Source organism: Chelonia mydas, chromosome 1 (genome assembly GCF_015237465.2).
Source record: "Chelonia mydas isolate rCheMyd1 chromosome 1, rCheMyd1.pri.v2, whole genome shotgun sequence".
Taxonomy (NCBI): domain Eukaryota; kingdom Metazoa; phylum Chordata; order Testudines; family Cheloniidae; genus Chelonia; species Chelonia mydas.
This window is the reverse complement of record NC_057849.1, coordinates 305,048,434-305,065,554: the sequence shown is the minus strand read 5'-3', so window position 1 is coordinate 305,065,554 and position 17,121 is coordinate 305,048,434. Positions and strand designations below refer to the sequence as shown.

Here is a 17,121-nt window from a genome sequence, read left to right as displayed (position 1 = left end):
GACCATTTTATATGAAAATGTTATTAGCCAGGGTAATTTTTATTCATTTAACCTTTTATTTCCTTTTTAACTAGCACTCCAGTTTAGAGTTATTCCCCCAACACCACCACTAAGCGGGATATTATTCACAAAATATACTGCTTTTAATATCTAATGTCAAGAACAAAATATAATTTTGCGTTACCGTATAGAATCTTTGGGCCATATTCTTGCTAATGAAGGCCTGATCCAAGTTCCACTACCATCAGCAGAAATCTTTCCAGTGATTTCAGCAGGAGTCAGACTGACTTCATATGCACCAAAAATGCATGTAAGCAAGCAACTGGTGGAACCCACCACACATATGCAAGTGGAAGATTCCACTGGGATTCTAGATCATTGATGAATGTGAAGCCCATTAAACCCAGAAGATCATAAATTCTACCTGTTCGCAACTAGACTGAAGATCCTGTGCTCTGGGCTATTTCCTCCTTCTACTATATTCACAGGCTGCTAGATGGCCTGCAAGGCAAGTATATCCTTAATGAAGCCTCTTCTGCTGTTCTTATTCACTTTGACCTTTCTTCCCTGTGACTTTCTTTCCACATCAGAAATTTCCATAGGATTTACTCCAGCTGCATGTGGGACAGAAGTTGGGATACTTCTTGTAGCCATTCCCTTCCTCATACATTTATGGAGGAAAAAGCCATAGCCTGGCCCAAAGACTGCAAATTCCTCTGGGTAGAGCCTTTCCTGTCCCCATTAATATCAATGACAGAGATCCCATTAATTTGTCAGCAAAACTTCATGCATACCCAGGGTGTTCTATAAACACTGTACAAATAGTGTCTACAATTACAGCTTTTCCATGACATAGTCTGTGATAAAGTTTTATCCACACACAGTATCTTCATTTGGAATATGATCTACAAATTTTGTCCCTATCAACTGATTAACTTACAACTTATTTACCACAAACAAAACAAACACACATTTTTGGGTCCTCTTGTATTTTGTTTCTATTTCTTTGAAACTCTATGTAACCTGAAACTTTCCATTATGCACCACTGCATTATTATCTCCATCTGATTTATCTGAACTGATCTTCTTTCATTCAGCAAGACAACTAGACTAAGCTTAATGTGAAAAAATTACTAGGGCAATTTAATGTACATTAGGAATCTCTTTCCCTACAGTAAACATTTAAACAGTTGAGAATGTTAGTCACGTCATTTAAGATGTGCACATATTCCCAAGGGGAAGTATATATCCATCTTTCCTGGCTGCATATTTCTAGTAAGTTTTCTGCTTAGCAGTTCAACAACTCAGACAAATCTCTAGTAGATTGTGTGTCACAGTCACATCACCTCATGCAAAAAAGTCAGAGCTCCCCACGTAGACAGTGAAGAATACTGTTAGATGGAGGTACATTTTCTCTGCCAGTTCACACAATACAAATCCCACAGCTGACAGCACAATTCAGAAAAGACACAAAACTACTCAGAGCTAAAGGGCTGGGTAGTCTCCCAAAATCTTTTTTGTACAGGTCTATTTATCACTAATGGATGAGGAGAATGATTCCTTGGCTAAATGTATTCCTGTCTGCACTTGAATGAATGCTATTGAGTATAATACTGACTAATCTGTGTTCAAATGCCTATTTTGCTAACTACAGAAATCTGCTTTCTTCCTCTAATCCACAGATGCCGAACACTGTAAACCTCCATGCAAAATGATAAGACATGGTACAGAAAATAAAACAGTAAAAAAAAAGAAATTTACATTTTTTTCTTTTACCCACTCTTTGTAATGAAAATTACTATTGATTGTGATTCATACCGACCTTAAGTTACTACTGTATACAGATAAAGTCAGTATTAAGCAAAACTAAAATAAGAATAAAAAATGAAATAAAGAATACAGAGTGGAATAAATCCAAATGCCAAAAACATGGAGAATAATATTAAAGAAATAAAGAGAGTGCTTAGAAAGAGTGGTTTCAGAGTAACAGCCGTGTTAGTCTGTATTCGCAAAAAGAAAAGGAGTACTTGTGGCACCTTAGAGACTAACCAATTTATTTGAGCATGAGCTTTCGTGAGCTTTGGTTAGTCTCTAAGGTGCCACAAGTACTCCTTTTCTTTTTGTTAGAAAGAGTGGGGAAGATTGTCCCCTCCTGTGGAAATACATATGGGAGTGGGTCTGAAAACCCTGGAGGAGGTACATTGCAAAGCTTCCTGATAAGGATCTGCAGATTCTGGAATCATCCTGCACTTAATTCACTATAATCAACACAGCAGAAGTGGGTCTTTAGGAAGGACTTGTATGTGGATGAGGTCGGGGCTTTGTGGATGAGGTCAGAGAGGTCACACCATTTATAAGGAGCTGCGTGGAACAAGGCATGTAAGGGATTGTGTGAAAAGCTGACAAACCAGCGGACAAGGCTTGAAACACTGTCAGAGTGGAAGGGATGGGCCAATGCTATGCTTAGCGTTGACAAGCTAAGACAAACTGGAAGGGGCAGCATTATGAAGAACTTTGAAAGTGGTAACAAGAGTCTTTCATTTCATGCAATAGCAGATGGGGAGCCAAGAGAAAAGTGCAAAGAGGGAGGAAACATGATCAAATGGATGGGCAAAGGAGATTATTTTAGTAGTTGCATTTTGTATGGATTGAAGGGGCGGGGTGGGGAGAGAGAGAGTACAGCACAACAGAAATGGCAGCCCCTCATCTTTCAAGCGCCACAGGACAATTCTACTCAGACAGACAGCCTTTCACTTGATAAAACTGAGATGAAGCAAGCCAATGTCAGACCTGTTGGCATTATTTTATAATTACACACACACACACACAAAAAGTACATTATTAAGCTTTTAAAGTCAAGCACTCAAAAGTTAGGAAATACCAGAATTGAGGTTGCCTGTGCACTTTGGCCCTTTGTATGTATGCATTATGAGAAATATTTAATTACAAGAACACATTCTATTTTTTCCCCATGACACTAGTCATTTGTCCCTCCCTCCCCCCAGAATAATATTTCACACATGTATCATGCCTTCCATCTCAAAACATTTATTAATTTAGCCGCAAAACATGCCTCTAAAGCAGATGTTCTTGCCCCAATTTACAAAAGGGAATTTTAAGGCAGAGAGAGAGAGAGAGCAAGTGACAAATCTAAGCACAGAGTGGAAGTCTGTGGCAGAACCATGTATGATCGACTGAGTCCTAGTCTAGAGTCTTATCTACAAGAGCCTCTTTCCTCCATCCAGGGCAACTCTGCATCCATGTGAACAGCTTGGGTGATATGGGAAGGGTCTACAGAATGGCTGGGGGAAGGAAGTGAGGAATCCTTCCCCCAGCGTGAGCAGCTACTGTTGCCAACTCATGATGTTATTACAGGTCTTGTAATATTTAGTGTTTTATTTACAGCCCCAGCTCCTGCAATGACATGCTTAATTTGATCATTTGTTAAAAACTAACTTTTTAAAACCATTAAGACGTTTCTAGCACTCCTGGTTTTGGAGAAAACCTTGCTTGAAATAGAAGATGCTAAAGGGTTCAAAAAACCAGAAAGCAAATAAAAAGAACCCAAAATCTATATATTAAAATCTCATGGTTTTTAAGACAATCTAATGGAGCTTTTGGGCCATGACTCCTGATTTTTGAATATTTGGGTTTGGCAATAGCGAATAGCAGTGGAGTTGCTATACAACCACCGAGTGTGGCCATGATCCAGTGTGCATTTCCCCTCCAGGGTGAAGGATGGCTTTTCTGGACATGTAGTTGTAGATACATGAATGGAGTAGTATTATTTTCCACTTGACATGCTGAATATATTACTACTAATTTGGTACTCAATTTTCTGATTAATCAGTTACAAATGCTCATTCTGGGCCTGATTCTCCCTTCAGCTATCTTGTTGTAAAATCGCTAGTAACTTCAGTGAAGTCAACAAAGGTAACAAGCGATACAAACATGGGGTAAGTAAGAAAAGAATCAGTCTCCCTGGGTTTTCTTGTGCAACACAAACACTATAGTACTAAAAGAAAATGCAATTATTGTCCAAACTTCTAAGTAAATTACACATAACAAGGTACCCCATGACACTTCTATGTTATTTACAAAGCACCTATCAACGTAACCGATATGGGGAGAAAATGCATAGAACAAAAGTTTTCAAAATGGCTGGAATTGAATGAAACGAGATTAATTTGGAAATGCATCTGGAACTGAAAAAGGTATCTTGTATTTTTAAAAGACAAACTGCCTTTATTAATATTAGGAGAACCTATAAAATCAGCTGTTTTTCCACTAACTAATTATTTAGTATCCAGTCCAATATTGCTTTTCATGTGAAACATCCATTGAAATCATGACAGGTTTCAGAGTAACAGCCGTGTTAGTCTGTATTCGTAAAAAGAAAAGGAGTACTTGTGGCACCTTAGAGACTAACCAGTTTATTTGAGCATGAGCTTTCGTGAGCTACAGCTCACTTCATCGGATGCTATGCATCCGATGAAGTGAGCTGTAGCTCACGAAAGCTCATGCTCAAATAAACTGGTTAGTCTCTAAGGTGCCACAAGTACTCCTTTTCTTTTTATTGAAATCATGGGAGTTTTGCATGTGGTATAGGCACAGAATCAGGCATCTCTAAGAAATGATTTTATGGACTACAATTTCCCTTAAATGTATTGGCTCTGGCCTTCAAAAGGAACTTTCAGGTACCTTAATGCAGGCTGCCCCTATTGGAATATTACAAGGTATTCTTTCCCTAGGCTTTGACAGATTTAAAAAAAAAAAAAAAAAACTAAAGGATTTTTTTTAAATGAGTTACAATGCAGGGAGAATCCACTGAAGTCAATAAATCTTTCCATGACTTCAGTGGGAGTTGGATTGGGACCACATAGCATCTAAATCAACTGAAAACCAGACATATTAAAGGAACACCCGATGATTTGTCAGGAAAGTTTAAATGAGTTAGCAGTTCTCTATGAAATTCAATTAGTGCATGTACAGAAACATAAGTCTTTATTCATTAAGAAACTTGATTTAATGTGTTTGTGTACAGCAGCCTTTATTCACTGTATTTCAAAGTACCTTGTAAAAGTACTTCAATACAGCACTCCAGCTGTCTCATTCTCCCTTTGTAACACTAATATTTCATCAACTCTTCACTTCTTTTATCTTTAACAAGCCTTAGCAAAAGATACTTAAGTCAGTGAAAACAGATGTCATTCTTAATTGTAACTGTTTTATTCAATTGTCAAGCAATCTAGAACTAAACAGAATTCCCTGGACACAGAATATGAAAATTAAGGGTCCAGCACCTGTCCTGTAAATCCTTAATCAAATGAGTAATTTGTATGCAGGTGAGTACTCCCAATAACTTCAATGGGACTACTTACCTGAGCAATTTTACTCATGATTATGGCTTTGCAGGATTGGTCCTTTATTCTGCAGAACACTTGTCATTTCAACATGATGCAACAGTTATAAGAGCAAAAATAAAAATACCATTGAATTTTGTTGTAGTGTTTTTTGTTTTGAAGGTATCCTTAAAGATTTTACAAAGATATAAGATATATACTGAGAGTCTGATGACTGGGTATGGAGCAACAGAAATCAGTATGCCCCTCACAATGACATATATAAATGCAGAGATTTTTTTACATTAGAATCATCCACTTGATTGAAGAGGATTGTTTTCTAACTCCAAACTAGTTTGTAGGAATGCCAAATAATTTCTTTATCTTTATGGGGTTGAACCTGAAATGGGAATTTGGAATGCAGATCAGTTGGATGATTGTACCCCTAGATTCTAATCCTAACTTAAGATTCCCAAATGTAATATTTCAATTTTATATAGGGAATTTTTCAGGTATGATTGACATCCATAAATGTCAAGAAATACCTGGTTCTTTAGCGTTCTTCCAAAGTAGTAAGTAATTTTCAAAAGCAAAATTGAAAGGATCAGTGGTAAACACAACATTAATAAACCTTGATATTTACACGAAGTCATGTGTATGACCAGTAGGGGAGCCAGGTGTCTGGTTTTCCACCGGAACACCCGGTCGAAAAGGGACCCTGGTGGCTCCGGTCAGCACCGCCGACCGGGCCATTAAAAGTCCGGTCAGTGGTGCCATGTGTCTAAGGCAGACTCGTCCCTACGTCCTGGCACCGCGCTGCGCTCCGGAAGTGGCCAGCGGGTCCGGCTCCTATGTGGGGGGGCCCATGGGACTCCGCACACTGCCCCTGCCCTGAGCACTGGCTCCACACTCCCATTGTCTGGAAACCATGGCCAATGGGATATGGGGGGAGGGGGACAGTGCCTGTGGGCAAAAGCAGTGCATGGAGGCTCCTGTCCCCCTCACCTAGGTGCCGGACCTGCTACTGGCCACTTCCGGGGCGCAGCGCGGAGCCATGACAGGCAGGGAGCCTGCCTTAGCCCCACTGCACAGCTGCCCGGGAGCTGCCCGAGGTAAGCTTGCACCCCAACCCTGAACCCCAACCCCCTGTCCCAGCCCGGAGCCCCCTCCAAACCTGGAGCCCCCTCCTGCACCCCAAACCCTTCATCCCTGGCCCCACCCCAGAGCCTACACCCCCAGCTGGAACCCTCACCCACTCCTACATCCCAACCCACTGCCCCAGCCCAGAGCCCCCTCCCACACCCCCTGGTGTGGGGCCAGGGATGAGGGATTTGAGGTGCAGGAGGGTACTCCGCACTGTGGCTGAGGGGTTCGGAGTGCAGGAGGGGGTGAGGGCTCCAGCTGGGGGTGCAGGCTCTGGGGGTGAGGTGTTTGATGTGCAGGCGGGGGCTCCAGGCTGGGGGGTGGGGCTGAGGGTTGAGGCTGGGGGTGCAGGCTCTGGGCTTGGGGTGCAAGCTCTGGGATGCCTCATACTGAAAAGCAAGATAAAATGGTGCATGAAGCTGTAAGAATCAAGCTATTAACTGGGAGACACGGGTTCCAGAACTATCTCAGACTTCCAATCCCCAGGGGGAATATTGAGAAGCACTGCCCATTTGATGAGGAATTAAGAACATAACATAAGAATGGCCATACTGGGTCAGACCAAAGGTCCATCCAGCCCAGTATCTTGTCTACCGACAGTGGTCGATGCCAGGTGGCCCAGAGGGAGTGAACCTAACAGGTAATGATCTAGTGATCTCTCTCCTGCCATCCATCTTCACCCTCTGACAAACAGAGGCTAGGGACACCATTCCTTACCCATCCTGGCTAATAGCCATTAATGGACTTAACTGGATAAATTCATGGAGGTTCTCTTTTAAACCCTGTTATAGTCCTAGCCTTCACAACCTCCTCAAGCAATTTAAATGGTCAGCAAAAGAACAGAATCTGCTCTCCCTTAAATTACTAATTAGAGGAATCATAGTGGGGAGTGACCACTTAAATAATGCATCCAGGAAATGAGGAAAATAGCTTTAATTGGAGAATAGGCAATACATATAAAGAATAGGCAATACGTATAGTTGCATGTTAATTTACTAATTCATAGTTGAAATATTCAGAATATAGTCAAATTATCTCCACATACTTATTTCCTGAAGAAAAACGTAATTTAAAAATTAACAAAAATACATTTAAACAAGGTTAAGTAGTGCTGCCTAGCATAGCTTTTAAAACTTTGCTTTTACATTGCATTAAAAGTGGGAAAAATTACTGTGCCAGCTACGTTACATATAACACCCACAAATAGTGTGCAGCATAAATATTGGTTTGCACTTAAGCTATTTAAAGTTTCATTAAAAACAGTCTCAGTAACTTCTGCATAACTTTTCAGATCTACTAATATTTATATGTATAATCAATATAATACTGTATATGTAGATACACATACATACTTTGAAATGTGAATGTCTGTAAAAAGTCTTTTTGGTACACAGATATATAAAATCAAATGATGGTTAAGAAAAGAAAATTCCCTTTAAATTCATGTTTATGTTTTGTTCTGCTTAGCTAAATGTATCCATAGAGAGCATGTAATAGGAAACGTGCATCATCTTAAGTGTAAAGCAGAGTTAATAATAAAATCTCCACTGTGATATCATCTAGTATAACATACATCAAAATTAATATCTGATACACAACAAATATCAGAAAAGAAATTTAAGCTGGGCAATAGGGCCTCATTCTGTATTCTTTACATATCATACTGAATCCAAATGAGGTTGTAAATATGCACATAATGTATGATTGAGTCCATAAAGATCATAAAAGCATACTTGATCCAAGGCTTTCATGTTTGCATATCCATTAATTGTTAATTATTAGGGGTACATATCAAAGTACAGCACAGCAGGTGCATTCACAAAGCTCTTATTTGTAATGAGATAATTGCTTGTACTGTACCTCCACCACTCAGCTTTGGAAATAAACCCCTTGAAGTCAGTAGAATAACACAAAATGAATTATTTAGAAAAAAAGTGCTATTTTCTGTGTTGATAATGGCTTGTTACTCTGATGCTACAGACTGAACTAAAAACGGAGCAATGCATTGCACATAATGAAACCAAAGGACAATTTACTAACGGGAAGATTTCCTTATTGGGTTTTGAGGGGTCAAGGGTTGGGTGGAGAGTGGAATTTAATAATGGCAAAGTATAGATGAGCTACATTCCAAGTGATTTTTTTTATATACTTTGGGGAAATCATCTGTAAATTTTCACAAGTAAGAGGAGGGTACAGAGAATCACAAAGCAATCTGCAACATGTTAAGTTCATCTGAATATTTAAGTCACTAACTCAAAATGAATCACTCTTCATAATACAGTTTGTTAAAATGCGTTTCTGGTTTTTAAAACATTTTCTCCTCTTCAGTTATTTATAGCTAAATCTGCACACTGGAAACAGAATGGGACAAATCCTGCAAAATCTTACAGCTCATGGATTTGGGTTACTTAGAATGTGTTTAAGTCAGAGCAGACTTGAAATGAGAGTGAATTAGCTGAATAAATGCAATTACAAACTGTGTCAATGATTTTTTGTTCATGGTAAAAATGCCACAACCAATGCAGAACGATGTGCAGTGCTTTTTTATTTTTTTATAATAAAAACAAAAATTTACTAGGAAATCTTTATTCTGACTATAGAATAATGTTTGCATATAATCATATAGTGCCAGATTCTACTACCCATAAGGATCCCAAATGAATAGCATCATTGAAGAACTGAAGTAATTGGTACTATTTGAATAAAACCTTATCGCATAAGGAGTCCCAGTGATTTCAGTTCTTTAACTGACTTCAGTGGGACGACCTGTGGAATAGGGTATTATTCATCCCTAAGTAAGGGCATCAAATTAAGGCCATTATAATTTGCCCAGTAATACAGCAGATGAAACCCCTGCCCTCAACTCAAACTCTAAATTTTTCCTTTGGGAGTGAGTATTCTTCCCTCCTGTTTCCCTCCTAGGAGTTTTTCATAGGGTGGGGAGAGCCAGGCTTTACTTATTTTTCACAGATTAATGACAGGTTTCAGAGTAGCAGCCGTGTTAGTCTGTATTCGCAAAAAGAAAAGGAGGACTTGTGGCACCTTAGAGACTAACAAATTTACTTGAGCATACACTTTCGTGAGCTACAGATGCATCCGATAAAGTGAGCTGTAGCTCACGAAAGCGTATGCTCAAATAAATTTGTTAGTCTCCAAGGTGCCATAAGTCCTCCTTTTCTTTTCACAGATTAAGTGCCTCATACTGCTCCCACTGAAGTCCAAGTCAAAACTCCAAAGTAGAACTGGACCCCAGAGCAGACTTCCCTTGAAGCACGAGAGGATATCACTGTAAGACAGTGGCAAACTGGGAACTCAACTGTATTTTTCTGAAATTACACGCACATCAGGTTGGATCTGTAGAACACAGTAGGTTTTCAGGAGAGTTCTCTGTATCTCCCTGAGGATAAAATGATAGACTCTTGAAACAACAGGCACAGCCTTCACGAAGAAGCTACAGTCTACCAGGCACTTCAGCAACATTCCATTAATAAAATAAGCTGACGCTGGTTCTGGATACCAGAATGAATGGTAACCACTAGCCCAGCACAAAAAACTCTAGGACCTATAAAATTCACTAAACCCAATGATTCAATTCTTTATTGTGAGAAAGCAAAACTAAATTATATCAAAATCTAAAAAAAAAAAAAAATCTTTAATCTTACAGGCAAAGAGCTATAGATTAGAAGTATTCTGGGTTGTAGGCAGAAGGAAGAAGATATTCAAATGAAATCTGATTAAAATTAGTCTAATAACCTGTCCAGTGTATTCATTCATGGGAACAATCACATCATTCAACAAGCTATGCAGTCTGGCTCATCAGTCCTCAGAATGAGCTACCATTGAGACCAAATCATCCATCACCTCTAAGAAGGGTGACCCCTCCAGGTCAGTTTTGAAAACAATGGTGAATCTGTCAAGGGAGAAAAATGAAGTAGCAGCTGGTGTTATACCTGATGTGGGATTGAAAAAAAAAATGGTTTCTAGTATTGGCAGATCTTTTGTATTTACGTGTACAGTATACTCACACAAGTACACTGAGTGTTAGAAAGTTACATTATAAACAAACATCTTATTTCTACCAAGACACAAAAGGAAGTAGAACAAATGTTTAACAGACAAGAATCTCTATTTCCCTAGAGAGTTCAAGTTCTACTTAATGCCTTTCCATTTTTTATAATATGGCATGACCACATTAACCTACAAGGAAGAGGTAAACTCCAGTAACATTGCACTTCTGTCAGAAATGTAATTATGACTTTATATCATATACATTGTGTCATAACAGCATACACCCATATTTACACGTTGTGAAAGTAGAATGAATTATAATTTCAATATAATTCATTAAAGAAATGCTACTTGAAGGGTTTGTTGAAATATAGTTGTCAGGAAGAGAAACATTAAGGAGTGTGAGACAATGGGTCCTCAAAGTAATTAACTTAGAACTCCTACTGAGCTAGAAGATTGGTAAAGGTTAGTATGCAAATAAGATATGTATGTATATTTGTCAGTTTCTGCTTCCTTTTGTCTCTTACGTTAAATTGGCTTTGGCTTATCTGTATAAATAAGTTAGCTTGAGCCTCAGAGAGGGGCTCACATATCTGGGTGCATTGGCAAAGCGCTTTGCTAATAAACAGAGTGATCGGACAAATTATGTGAGTCCTGAATCTGACTTTGACAAAGTACATAGAAATAGATTTTAATTTTGACTTTTAAAATAGGAATTTTCATTACTATTAGGAAATAAGTAAGGAATATATGAAAGATGTTATAAAAACCTCATTGAGTATATTTTGTTAGTTCATACTTTGCCATACCTTACTACTGGAAAAGTGTATTGGTCTATTCATTTATATTTTATTTTAGAAAAAGATTTTTAGAATTAATATTTTAGAATTAAAATTTGAATAGCGCCTATCAAAAGTTAAGAATGTCATTATAACAACTGAAATATTTTTAATTAAAGGTCATTTGCACCCATCAAATTTACAATTCAACCACTTCCAATACGCTTTTTGGAAAGGGAATTCAAATTAGTTTCTTCCTATGTCAAATCAAAAGAATTACCATATGAGGAGTTCAACTATAGTGAAATTGATTGCACAGTTTGCGCATGACACTGATCTTTGTTTATAAAGATTTACTGTGCCAGAAGCAGCACCACCTATTGGATGAAAAATGTAGGTTAATATCTACTTTAACACGAGAGCTCTACTATAAAACTGGTTGTGGACAGATGACAATGACTGAAAATCTTATTTTCACATAAGTATGTGAAACTTAACCAATATTTTCCAGTGTTTTGGCAGGAGCTAACAGCATCACAACATAATATACAATATAAAATTTCATGATTTAAAAACATTTTTATTTTAATATATATGACAAAGTATTTAAGACAACACTTCTAATAATAAGTTAACTATTCCTTTAATATCTGCTTTCGAATGATAGAAAGAAAATTGCAGGATTCTCATGATGCACGCTGCATAAATCTGAATGTGTTTAAAATTAATTTGGTTATGTAAGTGGTCCTGCTAAAATCAGAATACCAATACTGTGTACAGTAAGGGTGAAATGTTAATATACAGACTAATGTATTTTTGCTTTTAAAGACATCAGTATCCTACTCATTTTAGAGCAATGACTGAATTAATCAGCTATTGGATAGCTGTCTTCTTTTTAGACTGAGATTTGGCACCATTCATTGATACTCTTAAAAATGTTAATTGCCTAAACAGGCTGCTGGCTAAAATAAAATCGAACATCTAATGTACTGTACAGACAAGTTGATGCTTGTTGCCTATATTGCCTTGAATTGTAGATTTCTCTCTCTCTCTCTCTCTCATTTCATATGTGATAAATTTTCATGTGAGTGCATCCAGTCGGGCTGTGGGAGTGAATGGCTGGAACAGTGTCTCCTCAGAAGAGGCTGATCCTGGCTCCTTGGCTAATGGCAATGCAAACAGCCCTTTACCTAGCGCTTTTGGTGTTAAATACCACTTTTCAGGCCAGGGCGTGGGTGGGATTGTGAGCGATCCCAGCCAGAGCAGCCTGTCTCTGCTGGTTTGGGGCAGGACTCGAGCTTGCCTCCATGGAGCCCAGCAGCAGCAGCTGGAGGCTAAGGTGAGGAAGGAGAGAAGAAACATTCCCGTCCATGATGCTGACAGCATATTTCCGTGGAGTGAAAGTAAAAGAGGCTCCGGTCGGGAATGGCACTAGCCAGGGCTCACAGAGGCGCAAAGTTGGTTTTAAACCCCGCTATTATTAAAGCATGCAAATCTCACTCACCCACTCGGAGGACGCAGAGGAGCTGGATGCAAGCAAGCAAGCGCCCTAGAATTAGCATTTCCAAATCGTCCTGTTCCCCCTTCTCTCTGTGGCTCTCTGTCCCCAGGCAGCTGCACCTCTCCTCACTGGGGGAATGGCTTGTGAGCCTCCAGCCTCGCCTTTTAAACGCTTCCCAGTGGAGGAGGAGGAGGAGAAGGAGGGGGTGGGGGAACCTAGCAGGGCCAGACTTGGTGCTGCATCTCTGGGACTTTCGCTCGCGCTCTCCAGCCTGCTGCTCCCATTCACCCGGCGGCGGCGGCGGAGCTGCCTGATGTGCGTGCGGGAGACGGCGCGAGCCCGCGCGCTCCTGAGCGTGAGGGTTGGGGCGCGCGCCCGGCAGAGGGGCGGCCCCCAGCGTGTGCCTCGCTCTCTCCTGCTGCATGTCTGCGGGCTGGGGATGTGCACCTTCAGGCCGGGGAGCAGTTCGTCGCGAGCCCGAGCGACGTGGGGGTGTCTGACTTGGCAGGAGCCAGCAAGGCTCCATTCTAAGTATGCACCCTACAGAGCCTTGCAAGCCCTGCTGACTTCAGCTGGGCTGCACACCCAAAAGGGAACGCCTAGGCCACCCCTGCGCTGCAACCACCTGCCCAGCAGCTATTTTAACGGGGGTCGAACCCTGACACCCCTGCTTAATTTGCTCTGGGGCTTGCTAGGGCTGAGCCCCAGCACCTCTGGGCTTGGCAGTTCATAGCCCCAGCACCTCTGGGCTTGCTGCATCAGTTATGAAAGTAAAATAGTTGTTTGAGCCCGGCACCTCTTTCGTTACAAATTAAGACTGCCTATCACCCACACTTGTAGGGATCCTGCAGGCATTCCCTGTGTGTATAATAGTGTGACTAAGCCCAGTGGTTTCAATGGAAGCCCTATAGTGCTGTGTACTACTGCCTATTACTTATATAGCCCTTTCCATCAGCAGATCCCAAAGCACTTCCCAATCTTTAAGGTGTTTATCCTCCACTCCACCCCTCTGAAGCAGGGAAATGTTGGTATTCCCATTTTCCACATGGGGAACTGGGGCACCAAAAGGCTAAATGACTTGCCCAAGGTCACACAGGAAGGCCATGAACCCCATCTTCCATGTCCTAAGCCATCATCCTTCCTCTCTGCTCTGTGACAGGAAGCACAGAAGAATACTGGATTCATTTGAAACTGCTGGGGGGGGGGGGAGATGAAGGGATGGAAGTAGCAAAATATAATGAACCATGATAACATGATCAGAATATAAAAATTAGCATTATTTCTCTTGTAAAATGAACCACAGACTCTTTAGTGACCACTTGTTTCAATGTTTGGTAAGGAAATTGAAGGAGGCTACACAGTATGTGATTTTGGTGCTGTATGGATAAGTCAACCAGTATGTCTCAGTTTCTCCTCAGCAAAGGGGTGATGGACTCTCTTAGACCAGTTTTCTGGACTGCCTGAAAGATGATCTTCTGATTCAGCAACTTCACTGACATTAGGAGCAAGGGATTAAGACCCTGGAACAAAAATGTTAACATTCTGTGTTTCAGCATTTATATGAAATCAACATCATATATTGAAAGTCTATCATGAAGTAGGTATATATAAATAGCACTGATTTTAGGATGAAAGGACAATTCTGGGATTTTGAATGCCTATATCCATCAATTAGCCACACAACAAAAATAGGTTTAAAGAGCTCAGACTGTTGCATCTCTGATGCCTTGGTTTGCAAACACGGTATTTTGTAATAAAGTGCTGAACATATCCTGCTTAGAAGATGGAATAATAATCCTGTGCTTAATATTATTAAAGAGTCCATATGATATCCCACTCTATACCAAATCCCAAGGAGTGGAAGGTAATAACAGTCTGAATTATTTTTAATACAGTTTTGTGTTTCCAATACTATTCCCATCTGAGCTAACTCCGTTTGTATGTGACGTGACTTTTAACGGCTGGAGATACTGAAGTGTAATTGCACTTCATGCTTCATAGTTACGCTATTCTGTTGGAGCTTTGTTATTCCTCATATACTGGTAGCATATGCTTCTACTTCACAAAAAAAGAAAGAAAAAACTCTTGCGTCAGCTTTTCATTTAACATTTCTGGCTGCTGACAATTCAAGTGCCTGACTGTTTGGGCAGTTATGAGCTATCTTGACACAAAGCAAATTGGAGAGTTCTGAGAAAACAAAAGCTATACAAGGAATTGTCATTAATATTTCGGAATGTAGGAAGTTGATTGTGTTAAGTGGCAAATTGCGTGTCTTATTATGCAAGTTCAGTATCTTCCACTATGCTATATGATGTACATAGGAATGGAAGCTGGTTCATTAGTAGAAGGATTTGCTTTGAATGACAGTTTTGTTAACGAAGTGTTGTTGTAGCCAGGATATTAGAGACACAAGGTGGGCTAGTCCAATAAAAGATATTACCACACCCACCCAGTCTTGTTAACAGAACACAATTTATCACATGAACAATAAAGTTTTATGTATTAAGCTTTCCTATCAAATGATGCTATTTCAAGATATTCCTAGGGGGAAATGTTGTTGAAGATTTTCAGTCAGCTGATTTCCATGTTACTGAGGCTCATATTCCAGCAGGTGCCAGGTATAATGGCCCCCAGATGTGCATGCATACATGCTGCAAAAGCAGTGTTAATGTTAATGTGTATTGTGGCCAAGATCAGCCTCACCCTCCACACACAACATCACTGCACAAGTCATACTCAGAGAAGGAATAATAAGCACTTGTACAATACTTTACATCTTCACAAGCACTTATATTAACATGTTCAGGAATAATCTGTGAAGATGTCTGTGCTTAAAAGCCACTGCAGGGTCAGAGAGCATATACTCCATCACTCCAGATCACATTCTTCATTGGCTTACACCTTGTCTAGTAATTTTAATTCAGCCAAAAGCAAGGTCATATATCTAGGAAAAAAGAACGTAGCCTGTACCTATAGAATGGGGAACTGCAGCTTGGAAAGCAGGCTCTCAGTAAGGAACTTAAGGATCATGTGACCAACAGCCCATGAGCTCTTAGTACAGTCTTTGGAGATATAGATAGGGGAATATCAACCAAGAGGAAGCGGTTTTACCCTTGTATACAGCAACTGGGGTCACCACTACTGGAAAACTGTATACTTTAAAAAGAGATATTGAAAAATTACAGAGGGTTCACAAAACAGATAGACAAGAATCCAGAAAATATGTCTTACAATGAGAGATACAATAAGGAACTCAATCTATGTAGTTTATCAAAGAGAAGATTAAGAGATTACTTGATCACAGTATGTAAGTGTCACTGTACCTGGATAAACTGCCCCTTCCAAGACACTTATCCAGGCCCTTGAGTGCATTCCTTTCAAGTGACAGGCCTGTGCCTCCACCCTTCTTTGTGTTGGGATCCCATGGGCCAACACTTCAACAGAGCCTCTGGTTTACACCCCAGGTGGTCAACCATGCTACCCAGCAGGCCCAATGAGCCTGGCACCTGCAGGAGTTTCCTGTGGAACAGTAGCAGTATACACTGGCACAGAGACAGCGTCTTCAAAATAAAGTATGGTTTATTTGCCAAAAGGTTCACAGCACTCAGAGAAGTGAATTTAAAACAAAGAGGCCTATACACATAGTGTTTTACCGATGGTTGGCATTCCCCTCCAGCCCCTAGGAAGACATGATTAGCCTTGGTGCCCCAGTTCTCTTTAGGACCAAGTTATAGCCTGCTTGCTGCAGATCCTGATTCCATCCATCGGTGTCAGCCCGCCATAACTAACATCCCCCCCCCCCACCCCCCCAACACACACACTTTCTGTAGGGCAGAGCTTTTAATAAACCGATATATTTTGATCTCCAGGTTCTCAGACTTAGAAAAACAGCTATGGAACCAGGCTTGGGGCTGAGGAGTCTGCTCAGAACTGTTATTTACCTGATACTGTGTTTCTGCTTTTGTTAGAAGAAAAGGAGTACTTGTGGCACCTTAGAGACTAACCAATTTATTTGAGCATAAGCTTTCGTGAGCTACAGCTCACTTCATCGGATGCATAAAGTGGAAAATACAGTGAGGAGATTTATATACACACAGACCATGAAAAAATGGGTGTTTATCATACACATTGTAAGGAGAGTGATAACTCAAGATGAGCTGTTACCAGGAGGAGAGTGGGGTGGGGGGAGAGAAAACCTTTTGAAGTAATAATCAAGGTGGGCCATTTCCAGCACATTTCCAGGAGTTAACAAGAACATCTGAGGAACAGTGGGGGGGGGGGAATAAACAAGGGGAAATAGTTTTACTTTGTATAATGACTCAACCACTCCCAGTCTCTATTCAAGCCT

General features: G+C 40.3%; 1 protein-coding gene across 9 annotated transcripts in view; it reads right to left on the bottom strand.

The window, feature by feature from the left end:
* Nucleotides 1–13,131, bottom strand: part of PTPRZ1 (protein tyrosine phosphatase receptor type Z1) — a 193,627-nt gene extending 180,496 nt beyond the window's left edge. For 3 of the 9 annotated variants that reach the window (XM_037888949.2, XM_037888950.2, XM_037888952.2), the window contains exon 1: nt 12,777–13,112. In XM_037888949.2, the coding sequence (XP_037744877.1) occupies nt 12,777–12,834 (58 nt within the window). In that variant the 5' untranslated portion in view covers nt 12,835–13,112. Of the gene's footprint in view, nt 1–12,776 lie in introns of all 9 variants that reach the window. The other 6 variants (XM_037888953.2, XM_043550201.1, XM_037888956.2 and 3 more) reach the window with 5 other exon arrangements.
* Nucleotides 13,132–17,121: the final 3,990 nt, after the last annotated feature.